Here is a 20,157-nt window from a genome sequence, read left to right on the forward strand (position 1 = left end):
CAGATCTGGCTTGGACTTGACTCAGGCACTTCTTGGACACAGGCCTCTGAGCCCAGACTCTTCTTGAACACCGAACACAGAGCCGAGCTTCTGGGTGTGGGTTCTGACGGGGTGACTGACAAGGACAGTCCAGCAAAGAATCGCTAAACCCTAGAGTTATTTAAGTACAGGCCCGAAATGAGAATCAGGTACCTCAATTAAGGTGTCCAATGGAACAAGAGGAAAAAGGAATAACCTGAGTACAAATGCATGGACCGGACCGTGGACTGGAATTCAGACTTCATGGATTGGAGCGGGACATCTGTGGCTTGCCGTAGAGTGTTGGGGTTCAGGGCTTCTCCAGCACCTGTATTTCCTGATCGTTAGAGCCGTGACCCCATGTGCTTGTCAAGTTCATTGTGAATGGTATGGGTTTCCCATATTCTAACTATATATATATGTGCCTAAAAGCTTTGCACAGTACTGTATATAAATAGTTTCTTCTCCCAAGCTGTCAGGCTGATCAACATCTCCACCCATTAGCCCAGCTAATCCAGAACTATGTACACATCAGCTTGCATCCCCTTCTATACAAGCAGTCGACATATGTATAAGATTGTTACTGTGCATTGTATTTTGGAGGATTGCTTTTATATTTATTGTGTGTTTTTTATTGCACTCTTTATGCTGCATTGCATCTGGAGTAGCAATAATTTTGTTCTCCTTTACATGTGTGCACTGAACAAACTTGAATCTTGAAAATTCTAGCGCACAATTTATTAGGGGTATAGATAGGGTAAATGCAAGCAGGCTTTTTCCACTGAGGTTCGGCAGGACTGTAGCTGGAGGTCGTGGGTTAAGGGTGAAAGGTAAAAGGTTTAAGGAGAACTGGAAGAGAAGATGCTTCATTCAGAGGGTGGTGAGAGTGTGGAATGAGGTGCCGGTGCAAGTGATGGATCCAATTTCAATTTCAACATTTAAGAGAAGTTTCGATAGGTACATGATTGGGAGGGGTATGGAGGGCTATGGTACCAGTGCAGGTTGATGAGAGTAGGCAAAATAACAGTACAGCACACGCTAGATGGGCTGAAAGGTCTGTTTCTGTGTTTGTCATGTTCTCTGACTTTAGTCAATATTTCTAATTTGGCAGATTGATCATGTTGGGTGGCGGGATGGAGTTAAAATATTTCTAATTTGGCAGATTGATCATGTTGGGTGGCGGGATGGAGTTATGTCTCTACCAAAGAAGGGGTAAAGCACTCCTTCACTCACGGCACATAACGAGCGAGTGAATATGAAAACAAAATAATCACCCTGCGCATGTTTGCAGATAACGTTTGTTGGTCTGATCAGCCACGTTAATGGTGAGCCAGGGGTTTGTTTGAGTTGGCGCTGGTGTGGGTGTGAGACATTTTTGGTGCAATAAATATGTGGGTACCTACAAGGAGATGAGTAAGAAGCAGTGAGGTAAACATAAAACAGAGCAGTACAGTACAGGAACAGGCCATTCAGCCCATAATGTTGTGTCAAGCCAACTAAAAAGCAAATTAAAAAACTACAAAAACTAATCCATCCTACCTACACAATGTCCATATCCCTCCATCTTCCTCATAACTCCTCTTACAAGGCTCTAATGTATTTGCCTTTGCCACCACACCAGGCAGCGCATTCCGGCCATCCACCACTCTCTGAGTAAAAAACTTACCCCTCACATCCCCCTTGAACCTACCCCCTCTCACCTTCAATGCATGCCCACTGGTATTAGACAGCTCAACCCTATACCTCTCATAATCTTATAGACCCCTATCAGATCTCCCCTCAGCCTCCGGGCAAACAACCCAAGTTTGTTCAGCCTCTCATAACACACATTCCTCTAAACCAGGCAGCATCCTGGTAAACTTCTCCTGCACCCTCTCCAAAGCCTCAACATCTTTCCTATAGTGGGGTAACTAGACCTATATGCAATACTCCATATGTGGCCTAACCAGAGTTCTATACAGTTGGAACAGAACCTCTAACAATACAATGCCACGGCTGATAAAAGCAAGCATTCCATAAGGCTTCTTAGCCATCCTATTGATCTGTGTAGTCTTCAACTTGTGTAAACTTCAACATGAAGCTGACTTCAGGAGTCTGTAGCAGTCTGAAAAGAGGACTTGCTGCAGTGTTGCCTGGAGAATTCAGCATTAACTAGAAATTCCAGAACTGCCTAGTGATGACCACATTCAGATAATGTCAAAGTCTATGTTCAGCTCTGTCACAGGGTCTTACACTCAGTGGCCACATTATTCAGTGCACCTGTACACCTGCTCGCTAATGCAGATATCTAATCAGTCAATCGAGTCGCAGCAACTTAATGCATGGAAGTATGGAGGTATGGTCATGAGGTTCAGTTGTTGTTCAGCCCAAACACCAGAATGGGGAAGAAATATGATCCAAGTGACTTTGACTGTGGAATGATTGTTGGTATCATATGGGGCAGACTAAATATCTCAGAATCTGCTCATCTCCATGAGACCATCAGATATAGAGCAGAATTAAGCCATTCGGCCTATTGAGTTTGCTCCACCATTTCATCATGGCTCATCCACTTTTTCCCTCTCAGCCCCAATCTCCTGCCTTCTGCCCGTACCCTTCCGTGCCCTGAGTAATCAAGAATCTAACAAGATTGTGAAATTGGGATTTCATGCCCAACAGTCTCTGGAGAAGGGGCTCCCAACCCTTTCCATGCCACAGTCCCCTACTATTAACTGAGGGATCTGTGGACCCCAGGTTGGGAAGCTCCATTCCATTCACTTTACAGGGAATGGTGTGAAAGGCATCCAGTGGGGGGCAGTTCTGTGGGTGAAAACGCGTTGTTAATGAGAGACGTCAGAGTAGATTGGTCAGACTACTTCAAGCTGACTGGAAGGTGACAGTAACTTAAATAAGCATGTGTTACACCAGTGGTCTGCAGAAAAGTATCTCTGACTGCACCATGCGTTGAACCTTGAAGTGGATGGGCTGCAGCAGCAGAAGACCCTAATAGTCGACACTTGATAGGGTACAGGAGGTAACTAATAAAATGGCCACTAAGCGTAACTGGAATCCCTTGGAAATTCTTCTTGGCACACCTCTCCCTCTTGACCATTCACACCAACATTATCCAGCAGCAGCTGATAATGGACACCCATCTGCCAAGTAGAAAGCAGCTTTGCAGTGCTTTCCTGGGACTAGGGTTGGTTTGCCCGTACAGGGAAGAGAGAGGTTTACAACTGGCTGCAATCCTGCCTGTGGCTGACGCTGTCATTGGGAAAGCTTATCTTGACACCAGAGTGAACACGGAATTGTCTAAAATGTCTATTAATGTCTATTAATGTCTTATTGACACCAGAATGAACACGGAATTGTCTAAAATGCAAGCAGCATTCATAAAATTGTGTGGCTACACATTGGACTAACCGCGGAAAAGCAAAATCTGTGTTCATGTTCAACATAAGGCTTAATGAGAAAGGGAAAAGGAGCCTTTACTCTTTCAACAACTGGATAATTACATGTTTCATGATAATCACTGGTATTTATAGTGATCTGTTTGGAATCATGCAGAACCTCATCATGATTGCATTCAGGCTCTTTTTAATCAATATTTTCTTTTCTCTAACAATGATTAATATTATCATTTCTTATTCAATGATATGCAAAAAAACAATATTGCACTTTATGCAGTACCCTGTCAAACCTCAATGCACGTTCCATCACAGCTGGGCATCAGATATAACAAGATGGCCCAGACAACAAGGTTTGGGATACCTGAGGAGGCTTGGCCAAAACACTTGCTGAAATCTCTGTTGCTCTGTGAAATATGTGGGATTCAATCTGATTCCACCACCTCCTCTGGCAGTTATCAACCTCTCGCTCTTCCCCTCACCTTAAGTCTCTGCTCTCTTGTTTGTGCTTCCTCTACCGTGGACAATATTCTGATGATTGATGCTTCCTTTGCCTACATCACAATCTGTTCTGCCTCTTTCACTCCAAGAAAAACAAGTCCAACTTACCCCATCTCTCCAATCAATGCAGCGTCCTTGTGAATCTCCTCTGCACCTTTACTGCCTCCTTCCTGTAGTGCAACAGGCAAGACTGCACACAGTGTTCTGTGGCAACATGAAGCCCCAACTTCCACATTCTACGCCTTGACCTCTGAAGGAAGGCATGACATTGACCTTCTCCACCATCCACCCAACGTTGTTGAGCCTATGGACTTGGACCCTTTGGTCCCTCGTTTCCTCAACAGTCTTCAGTTCCCTGGTGTGTACAGCATAAGTTCCACCTATCTGACTTCTTCTGTTGTCCACACAATCCCCTTTCTAGAATGGAATGGCGTAGGAGTAAATTATAGAATCTTAGCAAAGTTGAGCACAGAAATGGACGCTTTCATCCATTCCATGCCGACAGTGATAATTATTCACAATGAAAAAGTTCAAAGTACTTTAATTATTAAAGTATGTATACAATATACATCCCTGGTATTTGTGTCCTTAATTAACCCAATCTGTTAGCATTAGGTCCATTTCCTTCTGTTCCTTTCCTGTATAAACACCATTAAAAAGGTTTGAATTGTACCTGCTTCCACACTTCCTCTGCCTCCACAACCCCTCCAAGCTCTGTGAGGAAATATTACCCCTCAGATCCCCCCCCACCCCCCCCCAGTATATTTCTCTCCATCACTTTAAAACTGTGCCCTCTGAACTAGAATCTTGCAGCACCCCACCCCACTCTGGGAAATTGACCTGGAATATCTACTACATTTACGGCCCTCCTAATCCCAGTGAGAATAAACACAACAGATCCAGTCTACAGCTCTTTGCCCCAGGCAACAAGCTCACGAGTCTCTCCTGCACTCACTCAATTGATACCATGTCCATCCTGCGGTGCTATCACCAGAACTGTGCACAATACTCCACATGTTTTCAACAGTTGTAACGTGATATCACAACCCTTTTACTTAGGGACCCATTGCTGGATTCTGGATTCCTCAGTGCATCGCTGAGAATCATGGATATTTTGAATATTGTCTAAATGGAGAGAAAATTCAAAAATCCGAGGTGCAAAGGGACTTGGGGATCCTGGTGCAGAGTTCCCTGAAGGTTAACTTGCAGGTTGAGTTGGTGGCGAGGAAGGCAAGTGCCGTGTTAGCATTCATTTAGAGAGGATAAAGGCGAAGATGTAATGCTGAGGCCTCACTTGGAGTGTTGTGAGCATTCCGCGCCCCTGATGTGCTGACACGGGAGAGGGTTGAAAGGAGGTTCACAAAAATGATTCCAGGATTGAAAGGCTTGTCACATGAAGAACTTTTGATTGCTCCAGGCTTCTACTCCCTGGAATTCAGAAGAATGAGGGGGGAATCTCATTGCAACCTATCAAATGAGAGGAGATTTGGTAGAGCTACACAAAATTATGAGGGGTATAGACAGCAAGCAGGGTGGGACTACAACTACAAGTCATGGGTTAAGAGTGAAAGGTGAAAAGTTTAAGGGGAACATGAGGGGAAATTTCTTCACTTAGAGAGTGGTGGGATTGTGGAATGAGCTACCGGTGCAAGTGGTGGATGTGAGCTCAATTTCAAAAGGTTAGAGAAGTTTGGATAGGTACAATGATAGTGGGGTTACGGAGGGCAATGGTTTCGGTGCAGATCGATGGGAGTAGGTAGTTTAAATGGTTTTGGCATGAACTAGATGGGCTGAAGGGCCAGTATCTGTGACTTGACTTGACAAGTCTCTATGACTCTTTGTTAAAAGGCCTTGTTAGAGTGAATGTGGAGAGGATGTTTGCTGCAGTGGTGATCTAGGACATGAAGACATGAAGACACAGCCTCAGAATAGAGGGACATCCTTTTAGAACACAGATGAGGAGTAATTTCTTTAGCCAGAGAACAGTAAATTTGTGGGATTTATTGCCATGTCGTTGGGTGTATTTAAGGCAGTAGTTGATAGATTCTTGATTAGTGAGGGCATGAAGGGATATTGGAATAAGCCAGGTGATAAGGATTAAGAGAGAATCGGATCAGCCAAGATGAAATGGCAGAGCAGACTCAACGGGCCAAATGGCCTAATTCTGCTCTTACATCTTATGATCTTATGGATATCATCAACCATGTGGACACTGTTTTTGAGAAAGTGTACCAGTATCTCTACTTCCTCGGAAAGCTAAAGAAATTCAACGTATTGACCCTCGTCAATTTTGATAGATACACCATAGAAAGCAACCTATTCTATCCAGATTGGGATGCCAACTACTCTTCTGAAGAAATTTCAGCACGTGACAAAAGTTAACCCCCTCTATGGACTCTGTCTACACTTCTCACTGCCTCAGGAAATCAGCCAGCATAATCAAAGACCCCCTCCCACCCTGACATTCTCTTTTCTCAACCCTCCATCAGCAGAAGATACAAAAGCCTGAAAGCACGTGGCACCAGGCTCGAGGGCAGCTTCCATCCCACTGGAATAAAACTATTAAATGGACCTCTTGTATAGCAATTAAACTTTTGACTTTATAGTATACCACATCGTAGCCCACAGCAGCACCAGAGGCAGTGCAGGGTGGCACAGTTAGCACAGCACTCTACAGTACAGCAGACATGGCTCAATTCCCGCCACTGCCTGTAAGGAGTTTGTACGTTCTCCCCGTGACCGTGTGGGCTCCCGCTGGGTGCCCCAGTTCCCTCCCACAGGCCAAAGGTGTACTGGTTGGTAGTTTAATTGATCATTGTACATTGTTGTGTGGTGAGGCTCAGGTTAAATTGAGGTTTGAGGAAATAGGCTAATTAGTCCTTTTTAAATTGTCTGCTGATTAGGCTAGAATTAAATTAGGTGGGGGGATTGTTGGGTGGATCAGTTCAAAGGGCCAGAATGGCCTGTTCTGCGCTGTACCTTAATAAAGAAAAAATAATTGCTTTTTTTTCTACACTTCTTCTAAAACTATACCAATATATTTTGTTTTGTCATTTCCCTTATCAAGTCAAGTTTATTGTCGTTTAACTATATACATGTACACTGCCAAACAGAGCAAAGTCTCTCTGGCAAACACGAGGAAATCTGCAGATGCTGGAAATTCAAACAACAAACACAAAATGCTGGTGGAACACAGCAGGCCAGGCAGCATCTATAGGGAGAAGCGCTATTGACGTTTCAGGCCAAGACCCTTCGTCAGGACTGACTGAAAGGAAAGATAGTAAGAGATTTGGAAGTAGGAGGGGGAGAGGAAAATGCAAAATGATAGGAGAAGATCGGAGGGGGTGGGGTGAAGCTGAGAGCCAGACAGGTGATTGGCAAAAGAGATACAGAGCTGGAGCAGGGATAGGATCATGGGACGGGAGGCCTTGGGAGAAAGAAAGGGGGATGGGGGGGGGGAAACACCAGAGGGAGATGGAGAACAGGCAGAGTGACGGGCAGAGAGAGAAAGATTAAAATTAAGGAGGGGAAAAACAAAAAAAACTAAATATATCAGGGATGGGGTAAGAAGGGCAGGAGGGGCATTAACAGAAGTTAGAGAAGTCAATGTTTATTGAACATTGAACATTTAGTTTTATTTTGTTTTTTTCCCCTCCCTTTTTTATCTCTCTCTCTCTGCCCATCACTCTGCCTGTTCTCCATCTCCCTCTGGTGCTCCCCTCCCCCTTTCTTTCTCCCGAGGCCTCCCGTCCCATGATCCTTTCCCTCCTCCAGCTCTGTATCCCTTTTGCCAATCACCTTTCCAGCTCTTAGCTTCACCCCACCCCCTCCAGTCTTCTCCTATCATTTCGCATTTCCCCCTCCCCCCACTACTTCCAAATCTCTTACTATCTTTCCTTTCAGTTAGTCCTGACGAAGGGTCTCGGCCCAAAACGTCGACAGCACTTCTCCTTATAGATGCTGCCTGGCCTGTTGCAATGTTTCTCTGGATCGGGGTGTAATACATGTAACAGATATGTTACACACACTAACTTAGGAAAGTAGGAATTAAATCTACAAATGATTTACACATAGATAAACACAGTAATGTGCAGAAATTAATTATTGTCAGGTACTTTGCAAATTATCTGGTGGCACTTCGAATGGTCAAAGAACACTGAGGCTGTCTACCTGAAGGGTCAGAGCCGTCTCTATTTCCTGAGGAGACTGAGGTCCTTTAACATCTGCCGGATGATGCTGAGGATGTTCTACGAGTCTGTGGTGGCCAGTGCTGTCATGATTGCTGTTGTGTGCTGGGGCAGCAGGCTGAGGGTAGCAGACACCAACAGAATCAACAAACTTATTTGTCAGGCCAGTGATGTTGTGGGGGTGGAACTGGACTCTCTGACGGTGGAGTCTGAAAAGAGGATGCTGTCCAAGTTGCATGCCATCTTGGATAATGTCTCCCATCCACTCCATAATGTACTGGTTAGGCACAGGAGTACATTCAGCCAGAGACTCATTCCACCGAGATGTAACACTGAGCGTCATGGGAAGTCATTCCTACCTGTGGCCATCAAACTTTACAACTCCTCCCTCAGAGTGTCAGACACCCTGAGCCAATAGGCTGGTCCTGGACTTATTTCCACTTGGCATTACTTAGTTAATATTATTTAATTATTTATGGTTTTATATTGCTATATTTCTACACTATTCTTGGTTGGTGCAGCTGTAAAAAAATCCAATTTTCCTCGGGATCAATAAAGTATTTCTGTCTGTCTGTCTGAGTATAACATCAATGCACTGATATCCTGTAATTTCCTCACCTCCCACCTCTCACTTGTACTCCATATCCTCCCCCCACCTTCTTATTCAGGCATGTTCCCCCTTCCTTTCCAGCCCTGATGAAGGGTCTCAGCCTGAAAAGTCAACTGTTTGTTCTTCTCCATAGATGCTGCCTGACCTGCTGAGTTCCTCCTGCAATTTTTGTATGCTATTGTCGATGAAGTGATTTGAATGGATGGTATGCAAAACTGTACCAATTGGAATAATAAACCAATTTCCAGTTTCCAGTGGAGACTGGGTGACAGCTTGACCCATTTGAATGAGCAACACCCTTAAATTCCAGCCAGGAGATTGGGGCTTCCATCACTTGTGAACAGGGCCCAGGGTGGGGTCACTTAGAACATAGTATGTAGAAGACTGCAGCACAGGAACAGGCCATTCAGCCCACAATGGGCCAGGCAGGATCCATGGAAAAGAGTACAGTTGACATTTTGTGTCAACACCCTTCTTCAGGACTGGAGAAAAAAAGATGAGGAGTTAAAGTTAGAAGGTGGGGGGAGGCAAGGAAGGAACTCAAGGTGATGGGTGAAACCAGTGGGGAGGGGTGAAGTAAAGAGCTGGGAAGTCTATTGGTTAAAGAAAGGGGGTATCTAATAGGAGAGTGCAGAAGGCCATAGAAGGAAAAGGGGGAGGAACGCCAAAGTGGGGTGATGGGCAGGGAAGGAGATAAGGTGAGAGAGGGAAAAGAGGATGGGGAATGGAGAAGGAGTGAAGGAGAAAAGGGTGAGCATGATCGGAAGTTGGAGAAAACAATGTTCATGCCATCAGGTTGGAGACTAATATAAGGAGTTGCTCCTCCAGCCTGAGTATGGTCTCATCACAGCAGTAGAGGAGGCCGTGGACTGAGCTGTCAGAATAGGAATGGGAAGTGGAACTAGCCGCTGGGAGATGCTGCTTTTTCTGGTGGATGGAGTGTAGATGAGGTGGCCTTCCAATCTATGTTGGGTGTCACTGATAAGCTGCACCAGGAGCACCAGATACAGTAGATGAACCCAACAGACTCATGAGTGAAGTGTTGCCTCACCTGGAAGGACTGTTTGGGGCTCTGAATGGTAGTGAGGGAGGAGGTGTAGGGGCAGGTGCAGCACTTGTTTTTAGGTGTTGCTTGGATTTCCAGCATCTGCAGATTTTCTCTTGTTTGTGATTCAACCCACAATGCCATGCCAATCCAACTAAAAAGCAAATCAAAAATGCCCTAACACTAATCCTTCCTATCAACATCATGTCCATATCCCTCCATCTTCCATACATTCACATGCCTGTCCAGATGTCTCTATCACCATACCAGCTGGTGAGTTCCAGCCATCCACCACTCTCTGAGTAAAAAACTTACCCCTCACATCCCCCTTGATCATACCCCATCTCACCTTCGATGCATGCCATTAGACATTTCGGCCCTGGGAAACACTCTATCTCTGTCAGATCTCCCCTAAGCCTCCAACAATACAGAGAAAACTGCCCAGATTTATCTAGGCTCTTGTGATAGCACATCGTGTGACTGAGATGGTTAACAGAGATCTGTTGGAATGATTTGGAGAAGGTTCTCTTTCTATTTTCATCACTGTTGCTTTTGACAGATCATATCGACAGCCTTTCTCTCCGAGACCTACTGCTGAGGAAGTGCATATTATCAGCCTTTGTCTGCCAGTTGAATTCACATCACAGAGTTGCATTTAAATGCACCCGTATATTGACTTCATTGTTCCGTTGCATTTAAAGTACACCCGTAGCCAACTTCTTCCCTATACACACAGTGTTGAATGGAGCATCCCAACTGGGTGAGGGATCAGGGATCAGAATGAGGTTTAATATCACTGGCATATGTCGTGAAATTTGTTGTTATGTGGCAGCAGTACATTGTGATACGTTACAACAGACAGAAAAGCCGTTAATTAGAGTAAATATATATAGTTAAATTAAATAAGTAGTGCAAAAATAGAAATAAAAATGTAGTGTTTAGTGTCCATGGGTTCATCGTCCATTCAGAAATCAGAGAGCAGAGGGGAATTGTTGAGTGTGTGTCTTTAGGCTTCTCTGCCTCCTCCCTGATGGAAGCAATGAGAACAAAGCATGTCCTGGGTGATGAGGATCCTTAATGATTGACACTGCCTTTTGAAGGTATCCTGGATACTCTGGAGCCTAGGGCCCATGATGAGCATGACTCAGTTTATAACTCTCTGCAGCTTATTTTGATCCTGTGCCGTGCCCCCTCCCCCCATACCAGACTGTGATGAAGCCAGTTAGATTGTTCTCCTTGGCACCACTGTAGAAATTTGCAAAAAATAGTGAGGTAGTGTTCATTGGTTCAATGTTTCTTCATAAATCTAATGGCAAAGGAGAAGCTGTTCATGAATCATTGTGTGTCTTCAGACTTCCGTACATCCTCCTTCATAGTAGCATTGAGAAGAGGATATGTCCTGGGCAATGGGGGCCTTTAATGATGAATGCCATCTTTTTGAGGTGTCGTCTTTTGAAGGTGTCCTCAATGTTGGAGAGGCTAGTGCCCATGATGGGACTGGCTGAGGTTCTGGTGATGCAGCCAGTCAGAATGCTCTCCATGGTAAATATGTAGAAATTTGCAAGTGTCTCCTCAATCTAATGAAATATAACCATTGTTGAGTCTTAATAAATGCATCAATATGTTGGGCCCAATACAGATTCTCAAAGATGTTGACACTCAGGAATTTAAAAGTACTCACCCTTTCCACTGCTGATCCCTTGAGTAGGGCTGGTGTGTTTTCCCTCGATCCTTATCAGATCCTAAGGAATCCATAGCACCTGAGCAATGGCTCTTTGGGAAATGGTTTGCATGCCCCAGGAACATGTTCACAGGAGTTGTGACTTGGCTGCCAGGACCCTGAGCTCTTAAATCCCTTCCCCACTACACCATCCTCTCCTCCTTCAAATGTTCCTTCCTTATAACCCACCTCCAGTGTTTGGAATTCTGAGCAGAAACATCCTGTTGTTGTTGTTGTTGCTATTGTCACTTGTGGGTGGGGGACATCACATGTTGTTTATCTAATGCATGGAATTGTCTTGCAGAATGATTCCATCTTCAAGCAAGACCTTCCTGGTGAAAGACCTGGTTGCTGGGCGAGACTATGACCTGTGCGTGCTGGCTGTCTATGACGATAGGCAGACATCCCTGACAGCTACCCGAGCAGTGGGCTGCGTGCAGTTCACCACCGAGAAGGAATATACCCAGTGCCACTCCACACACACCCAGTTTCTTGGTGGCACCATGATCATCATCATCGGCGGTATTATCGTGGCTGCTGTCCTTGTCTTCATCATCATCCTCATGATACGGTACAAAGTGTACAACAACACGGCAGAACACAAGGCCAAGGTCAGTAACGTCTACTCACAGACCAATGGAAGTCAGAATGGGGCCATGCCAGCATCCACTTCAAAGTTGACCGAAAGTCTGGAGGAACATGTCCAGGAAACGTTGACAGATCCCACCAAAGAAACCTTGGCTGTAGCTTTAACTTCGGGCTATGAGAACGTTTCTGTCACTCAAGGCCCCTCTTTTTCTACAGGAGACACAAGCCCTCACAAAGGAAGGAGAACTTGGTCGTGCACAGACCTGCAGAAGGAAGGCCCCCTCTCCCTGAAGGAGGCTCCAGGTGAAGGTCAAGGTAGCACCACTTTGAAACAGCTGCAGTGCAAAGATCACAAGTAACAGATGGAATCTAGCGCACTTGCCCATTGCTGGAACTGATGGATGTCCCATGGCGGCCTTCATATTCAGTCTGGGCTCTCCAAGTGCAGCTCCCAAGAACAGATTGGGGAGTGGGCTGGAAGTTGAGATCCACAAGAAATTCCTGTTTTTCTCTTCCATTTTTGTACATAATATATTTTTGATACCTTGAAGCATGGCATTTGAAGAGTGTCTGATGTGTTCTAGATAAGCGTGTGTCTGTGGGTGTCTGTATCTACAAGATATGTACAGAAATAATAGGGCGGAAGACGTTTGAGCAACATCATTTGTCTTGATCAACTGCAAAGGCTGTAATTCTGAACTACAGCCAACAATTGCCGGAACATTCTGCTATATCTCCTCCTAATCACCATGGATCCTGAATGAATTTCAATTCTTTCATTATGCTTCCCATTGTCTCATTTTAATATCACCATGGCCATTTCACTAACCTCCTGTTTCTCATTTGGAGTCAGTACAGATGCAATTTGCTGCATCGATTTTTGTATAGTTTTGGTTAAATTTGATTTTTCTCTCTGCAATTGTGTGTGTAACTATCCAGTTGTGTCTGTCTATGAGTCTTGGTGTCTCCTTCTCTGTGATATGATGTGGCCACATTTGTGTGAAAATGAGAGACTCTGCCTGTATGCGTGTGTGTGTGTGTGTGTGTGTGTGTGTGTGTGTGTGTGTGTGTGTGTGTGTGTGTGTGTGTGTGTGTACGTGTGTGCATGTGTGATTATGTGTGTCTGCATACATGTGTGTGTGCACGCATGTCAGTGTGTGCATGTGTGAATGTGTGTGTGTGCATGTGTGTGTGTGTGCACTCACGTGTGAGTGTGTGTATGTGCATACGTATGCACACGTGAGTGTGTGTGCGCGCACATGGGTGTGTGAAGGTATGTTTGAGCGTGTGTGTGTGTATGTGTGACAGTGTTACTGCATTGATGCCTGTGTGTGACAGGTGTGTGTATGTGTGAGTTTGCATGGATGTGTGAAGGTATGGGTGTGTATGTGTGACAGTGTGAGTGTGAATGTATGCATATGTGTGATCGGTGTGTGGGCGTGTGAGTGTTAGTCTGAGCACAAGCATGTGTGTGTGTATCTGTGTGTAAGTGTGGCTGTATGTGTGAGTGTGAGTGGGCTCATGCGTGTGTGTGCATATGTGCATGAGTATATGTGTGTATGCATGAGTGAGTGTGAGTGTGTGAGTGTGAAAGAGAGAGATAGAGAGAGAGAAAGACAGTGTGTGCTGTGTACAGATGTGCAATTTGATGTCAGTGTGCTTTCCCCATGCATTCTCCTTTGCCATGTTACACTCTGTGTGCCTTCTGTGTACCTGTCACCAGTCCTACAGCAACCTAAAACCCTGGCAATTCCATCCCTCCTGTTGTCTCCAGCCCCGGCACCTCCTCCTTTCTTGTCATCTGCAGCCCAGCACCACCCACCACTACCTGTCCTATTGTCTCCAGTCCTGCTGACAGGGTCAGCATTTGGCACTTTGTTCTGATTGGTTTCTGCTGCTGTACAGGTGTCAGAGACCCTCTACTGAGGTCAAACTCTGTCATTGCAGGGGTCTCTGTGTTCCCCATCTGCTCAAGGTCTTTGATGTCTAATTTAATTCAAGCACCAACAACAATTCAAAATCGCCATTTTTGTAGAACTTAATCTGAAAAGGGTTGCTTTGAGTAAAATACAGATGCTTGATGCTGTGGAAGTGGAACCCAATGGACTACGGTAAAGATGGACAGCCAAGTTAGGTGGTCTGGGTGAGGAACTGCAGTTACTGACTGGAGTGACTCCGAAGGCACCTTACACACCGGCCACCTCTCCATCCAGGGCAGCAGGGGCAGTGAGCACCACCACCCACTGGTTCCCCTCTAAGTTATACCACCATCCTTACTTGGAATTATATCACCGCTCATCCATTCTCACTGCCTCTAAAACCCCTGGCCAGCAGTACCATGGAGAGCTCCTTCACCAACAGCACCATGGAGAGCTCCTTCATGAGAAGGACTAAAGTGGTTTGAGGTGGTAGCTCAACTTCACCTTCTCGAGAGCATCCTGGGCAATAAGTGCCAGATTTGCCACTGACACCCACATCCTGAAAGATCTATAAGTCAAATAAATCCAGGCCAGCAAGGAATTTCAGATCAGAGGCTCCAAACGTGTAGTTGCTGGACTGTGTGTATAAGATGCCAGCTCATACAATATATAAGTTAATGAATCACCCAATGTTCTTACACTGAGTTATAAAGCAAAAATTTTATTACAGAAATAATTTATCATGGTAATAAACTATAAACTTTTATAATGAAAACAAAATTGGCCTGCAAACTTAAATCTTGCCATGTCCTTTTCTGCTGTTTCCCAAAACTTCTTCCTTCTAACTTTCCATTGCTGTCCATCCTTCGCTCCAGTATTCTTTCAGGATCCCACCATTGGGTCATACTGTTCCCAAGTTTTTCTGTGCAGTCAGTATGAGGTGTTGGTTAGGGTTTCTCCTCGATGTTTGGCTGACAGGGAGGGGTGTTGGAGATTCCCCCAGTTGTTTGGCTAATGAGGGGGGTTTTTAGGGTTTCCGCAGCTGTTCGACTGATGGGTGGGGACCTGGGGTTTCCCCCAGCTGTTCAGCTGATGGGATGGGATGTTAGAGTTACTCCCGGCTGATTAGCAGACGGGGTGGGGTGTTAGAGTTCCATCCAACTATTCGAAGAGAAGGTGGATGTTACAGTTCTCCTGGCTGGTCAGAGAAGCGTGTGTTAACATTTCCCCAGATCTTTGTCTGGATGGCAGGGTGCAAGTTTTGTCCAGCGGTTCAGAAATGGGGTGTAGGTTTTGACCCACCTGTTTAGCTGATGGGGTGGGTAGTTGTCAGAGAGGGAGAGTTAGGATTACCCCCAGCTGTTCAGAGAGGGGATGTTATATTTTACCTCAGCTGTACAGAGAGAGGAGTATTATATTTTGCCCCAGCTGTTTGGAGGGGGTGTTAGGTTTTACCCCAGCTGTTCAGAGGGGGTGGTATATATTTTGCCCAGCTGATGTGTTTCCTTAAATTGCACTGTTCTATCATCTGGCCCATTTCATTTTAGAACAGGTTAAATGTTTGTAATTCTTTTGGGAGATTTAAACTCAAAGAAAACTACATTTTAGTGTCTGGAATAAATCACAGGCTTTACGGAGCTCTCGAGATAGTGAGCCCTGTGTATGAATCATGATTGTCGGAGCCTGTGGCATCAGACTGAAATGATGTACTTCATAGATAACAGAGCTGGTGATAAGCTTCTCCACTCTACACACATTCACCATAGGCTTCCACCATACAGCATGCTTCCACCTGCGGCCAATTAACTCTTCAGCTTTTCAGAAGATCATTCAGCCCATCACACTGATACTTGCTCTATGTAATCACCCTGTTCTCTCCCCACACTCCCATACATGCCTCCCCTTCCAAAAAATAGCCAGTTTGCAATGTTACGTCAGTTTCTAATTCCCACCCTAGCAATGGGCCTTGGGACTTGCAGCGTGAAAGCAAATTCCCTGCCTTCCATCTAGGCCCTCTGTCTCTGCACCATTTGCTGCCCAACCCTCCTGTCCCTGGAATCAGTCTCTTCTCCTGGCTTTGGATATTTCTAATAACTCCCCTTTCACCTCAGTGGAGTGTGTCTGTCTCTGCAGAAGAGAAGTACCTCAGGCTTTGGTCTTTTTAAGTATGCTTCTTTGAACTTTCCTCATGCAGTGATACCCCTCTTGTCGCGTGGGGTCCAATGCCGAACACACTCCATATTTCTGGTCCAACTGGCCATTTACATAGCCTTATGTTTACAGACCCTGGTATGCTGAGGAATTCCTGGATCACAATATCAGTGTGAATACAGGGAAGAATTTCACTATCAGAATCAGGTTCGATATCTCTGGAATATGTTGAAACTTGTTACTCTGAACCATGTTTAATTCGAGCAGGGCTTCACAGACCCCTCGGTTAATGGTAGGAGTCCATGGCATATAAAAGGTTGGGAGCCCCTGATTTAGAGGTTCCTGGTGTGTCTAATCAGTTTTGGGTTCTATGTACGTGACACTGAGACAAATCAGATGTCTACACTGAAATCAAAAGATAGTGGAGGATGTTTCACTTCTATCAAATTAAGCTACCTGCAGATGGGCGTCAGTGCAGGAATCCTTGGAAAAGCAGAGGGGCTGTGGAGTTCAGTGTATGGAAACACATAAAGGCCCATTTCTATAACAACCCTACAGGTGCCCTGTCCACTCGTAACCCCACTCACGGGACCCTGACCCTGATATGGGCCCGAACCCTGACACTAGCCCCAGCCCAGACCCTGACCTTAACCCTGACACTGATCCTTACCCTAACCCTGCACTGACGTAGGCCCAGACCTTGACCCTCATTCTGTGTTAAACCCTGACCCCAACTCTGACCATTATTTCTCCTGCAGCCTGAAGAAAGTCATAGATTCATTGAGCACTACAGCACAGAAAGAGGCCCTTCAGCCCATCTAGTCCATACTGAACCTCTATTCTGTCCAGTCCAGGGTTTCCTGACTTGGGGTTCATGGACCCTTCCATTAATGGTAGAAAAGTTTGGGAACCCCTAGCCTAGTCCCATCACCCTGCACCTGGACTATTGCCCTCCATGTCCCTCCATCCATGCAGAACATAGAACATAGTACAGCACAGGAACAGGTACTTCGGTCCGATGAAATTGGTAATGAAATGGCCAACTAAACTAATCCTTTCTGCCTACGCAATGTCCATATCCTTCCATTTTCCCCACAGTCACGTGCAGATCTAAACGTCTCCTAAAGTCTCGAATGATTCTGCCTTGACCACCACCCCAGACTGTGCATTCCAGGCACCCAACACTCCCGGTGTAAAACATTTGTCCCTCAATTCTCCTTTGAAATTACTTCTTCTTGCCTTAAATATGAGCCCTCTGGAATTAGGCATTTCATCTCTGGGAAAAGGATACTGTCTCTCCACTCTGTGCCTCACATAATCTCATAAACCTCTTGACCTCCACCGCTCCAGGGAAAGCAACCCAGGTTTCTCCAACACCATGATAGCACGTGCCCTCTAATTCAGGCAACGTCCTGGTAAAACACGTCTGCACTCTCTCCAAAGACTCAAAATCCTTCCTGTGGTGGGGTGACCAGAACTGCATGCAAAAAAAACAACTGTGTCCCAAGCAGAGTTTTATACATCTGCAACGTGAACTCAGTGCCTCAACTAATGAAGAGAAGCATGCCATATGGCTTCTTAACCACACTATTAACCTGTGCAGCCTCTTTTGAGGAGCTACGAAATTGGACTCCAGGATGTGTCTGCTGTTAAGGGTCTTGCCCTTATCAGTGTACTGTCTCTTCGTAAATGACCAATCAAGATGCAACGCTTCACACTTGACTGGGTTCAACTGCATCTGCCATTTCTCTGCCCATATCTGCAACTGATCTATATCCTGCTGTATTCTTTGCCAGTTTTCTAAGCTATCCACGACACCACCAGTCTCTGTATCATTTGCAAACTTGCTAACCCACCCATTTACATTTTCATCCAGGTCATTTAAAGACATCGTAAGTAGCAGATCCCTGCAGTACGCCACTAATCACAGACCTCCAGCTCGAATAAGTCCCTTTGATCACTACCTTCTGTCTTCTATAGGAAAGCCAGCTCCAAATCAAAAAGGGCTGAAAACAGGCCCTTCAACCCATCTAGTCTGTGCCGGACCATTTAAACTGCCTATTTAGCATCTTTTAACATCTTCTGGGTGTCTGGCCCACTTTCATCCTCCCACTGCCAGCAGCAAATAGGTGACATTTATTAACTTATTGGGTACAGAGAAAAGACCAGCATCTGCTACCCATGATTGGAACCCAGAACCTTCTTGAGTCACATCTGGAGCCCTCTCAATGTCAACCACACTACAGCTCTGGAGTTACATCGAGCCCAGACAGGTGAGGATGAGAGATGGGTTAATGCCGTACACACTGTCTATCACATCCCTAGCACATCAATGGTAATCTCGTCCTCCCCTTCCTGAATTATATCAGTGAACCAGTGAAACAGATGATATTTGACAGTGGTCAGGATATCAACTGGATTTAGGCTTCACAGTCCCCAGGCTGGGATCTGAACCTGAGTCTCTGGCCTCTGCGTTATAAGTATGGCAATTCTCCCTATAGCCATCTGCCTCTCACTTTGTCCTCAATGGCCTGTTCCAGCACACATGGCTCACTGGGACTTCCCCTCGATATGGTTACACAGTGCAAAAGTAGAAGGCAGAAGGATTGCTGGGAAAGGTTTGAAATGAAGTTGAGGGGCAAATTCTTCCCGCAGAGGGTGTTGGGTATATGGTACATATTGCCAGAGGAGGTATTAGATTCAAACATTCAAAGTACATTTATCATCGAAGTATGTATACATTATACAACACTGAGATTCATCCTCCCCGTGGACAGCCACCAAAGAAACACCATGGGACCCGTACAAAGCAGAACAGCAACCACCCCCCCACCCCCACGCACGAAAGAAAGACATTGCGCAAACTGGAACAAAAAAAACTGAAAAACACAGAATTTAAAACAGAAGATCGAAAAGAGTCCGGGCTATTCAGCTCCGCTCCATGTTCGTAATCTGCAAGCTGCCCTGATTCAAAGTCGCCCCAAGTAGCAACAAGAAAAGGAGAGACTAGAAAACGGTAACACACCGTAATGTGAACTGCAGAATTCAATCCACAAACCACAAAGCCAGAACTTCGGCACTCAGGCAACGGCTGAAGCACTTGCCCCTGCCTTCCTTTAATTTGCTCTTGCCGATCAATCCCAAACGCCAACTGATCCTTTGTCAAAGCTCTTTTTCACTATAGCCACCCTCTGCTTGCTTTTCTACCCGTGCAGTGGACCCAAGTGAACTTCCCTTCTCTCAAAACTTCCGATGTCCGGATTGGTTGCTGATCAAAACTCTTTTTTGCTATCGCATTGAGGGAGGGAGAGAGAGAGAGAAAGAGAGAAGAAAGAGCATTCGAATGTCTTTAGGAAAAGCAGCAAGAGGGAGAAAGGGATTGTTACACTCAAACATCTTCCTCCGACGGCAGTGAGCGAGAGGCTGGTAGACGATGCTGACAATCTGCTCGCCTTCTCAGTCCTCAATGATTTCAATCTTCCCTGACACTTCAGCTGATGATATCGGTGAGAAATGATTATGGGCTCATGCCCCGTCTCCAGACTGCATGTTTCACCCAAAGCCTCATGAAACATTTTCAGAGACAGCCAAGTGCCAGATTGCTCAATCAGCTTGAAAACCCGCCACCAAAACATATGTCACAGGCTCCAACAGTAACAGAATCACGATTGAAAGAAAAAGAAGTAAAAAACAGCTTTGACCAGCAACCAATCTGGACATCAGAAGCTTTGAGAGGAGGGGATTTCACTCGGGTCCACTGCCTGAGTAGTGTCCCTGATGAATACAACTGTGAGAAGTGCATCCAGCTGCAGCTTCCAACAATCCACTTTAAGGAGTTTGAGCTGGAAATGGAGGAACTCTGGATCATGTGGGAGGCTGAGGGGGTGACAGATAGGACATACAGAGAGGTAGTTACACCCAAGGTGCAGGACACAGGAGACTGGGTGACAGACAGGAAGGAGAAAGGGGTTAAGAAGCCAGTGCAGAGTACCCCTGTGGCTATCCCCCCCAACAACAGGGATATCACGTTGG

General features: G+C 45.5%; 1 protein-coding gene across 8 annotated transcripts in view; it reads left to right on the forward strand.

Moving 5' to 3' along the window:
* The window catches only part of LOC132402224 (leucine-rich repeat and fibronectin type III domain-containing protein 1-like protein), a 622,638-nt gene extending 607,965 nt beyond the window's left edge, over positions 1-14,673 (forward strand). For all 8 annotated transcript variants that reach the window (XM_059984982.1, XM_059984980.1, XM_059984981.1 and 5 more), the window contains one exon: positions 11,772-14,673. In XM_059984982.1, coding sequence (XP_059840965.1) covers positions 11,772-12,414 — 643 coding nt within the window. In that variant the 3' untranslated portion in view covers positions 12,415-14,673. The remainder of the gene's footprint in view (positions 1-11,771) is intronic.
* The last annotated feature ends 5,484 nt before the right edge of the window (positions 14,674-20,157 follow it).

Source organism: Hypanus sabinus, chromosome 11, assembly GCF_030144855.1.
Source record: "Hypanus sabinus isolate sHypSab1 chromosome 11, sHypSab1.hap1, whole genome shotgun sequence".
NCBI lineage: Eukaryota > Metazoa > Chordata > Chondrichthyes > Myliobatiformes > Dasyatidae > Hypanus > Hypanus sabinus.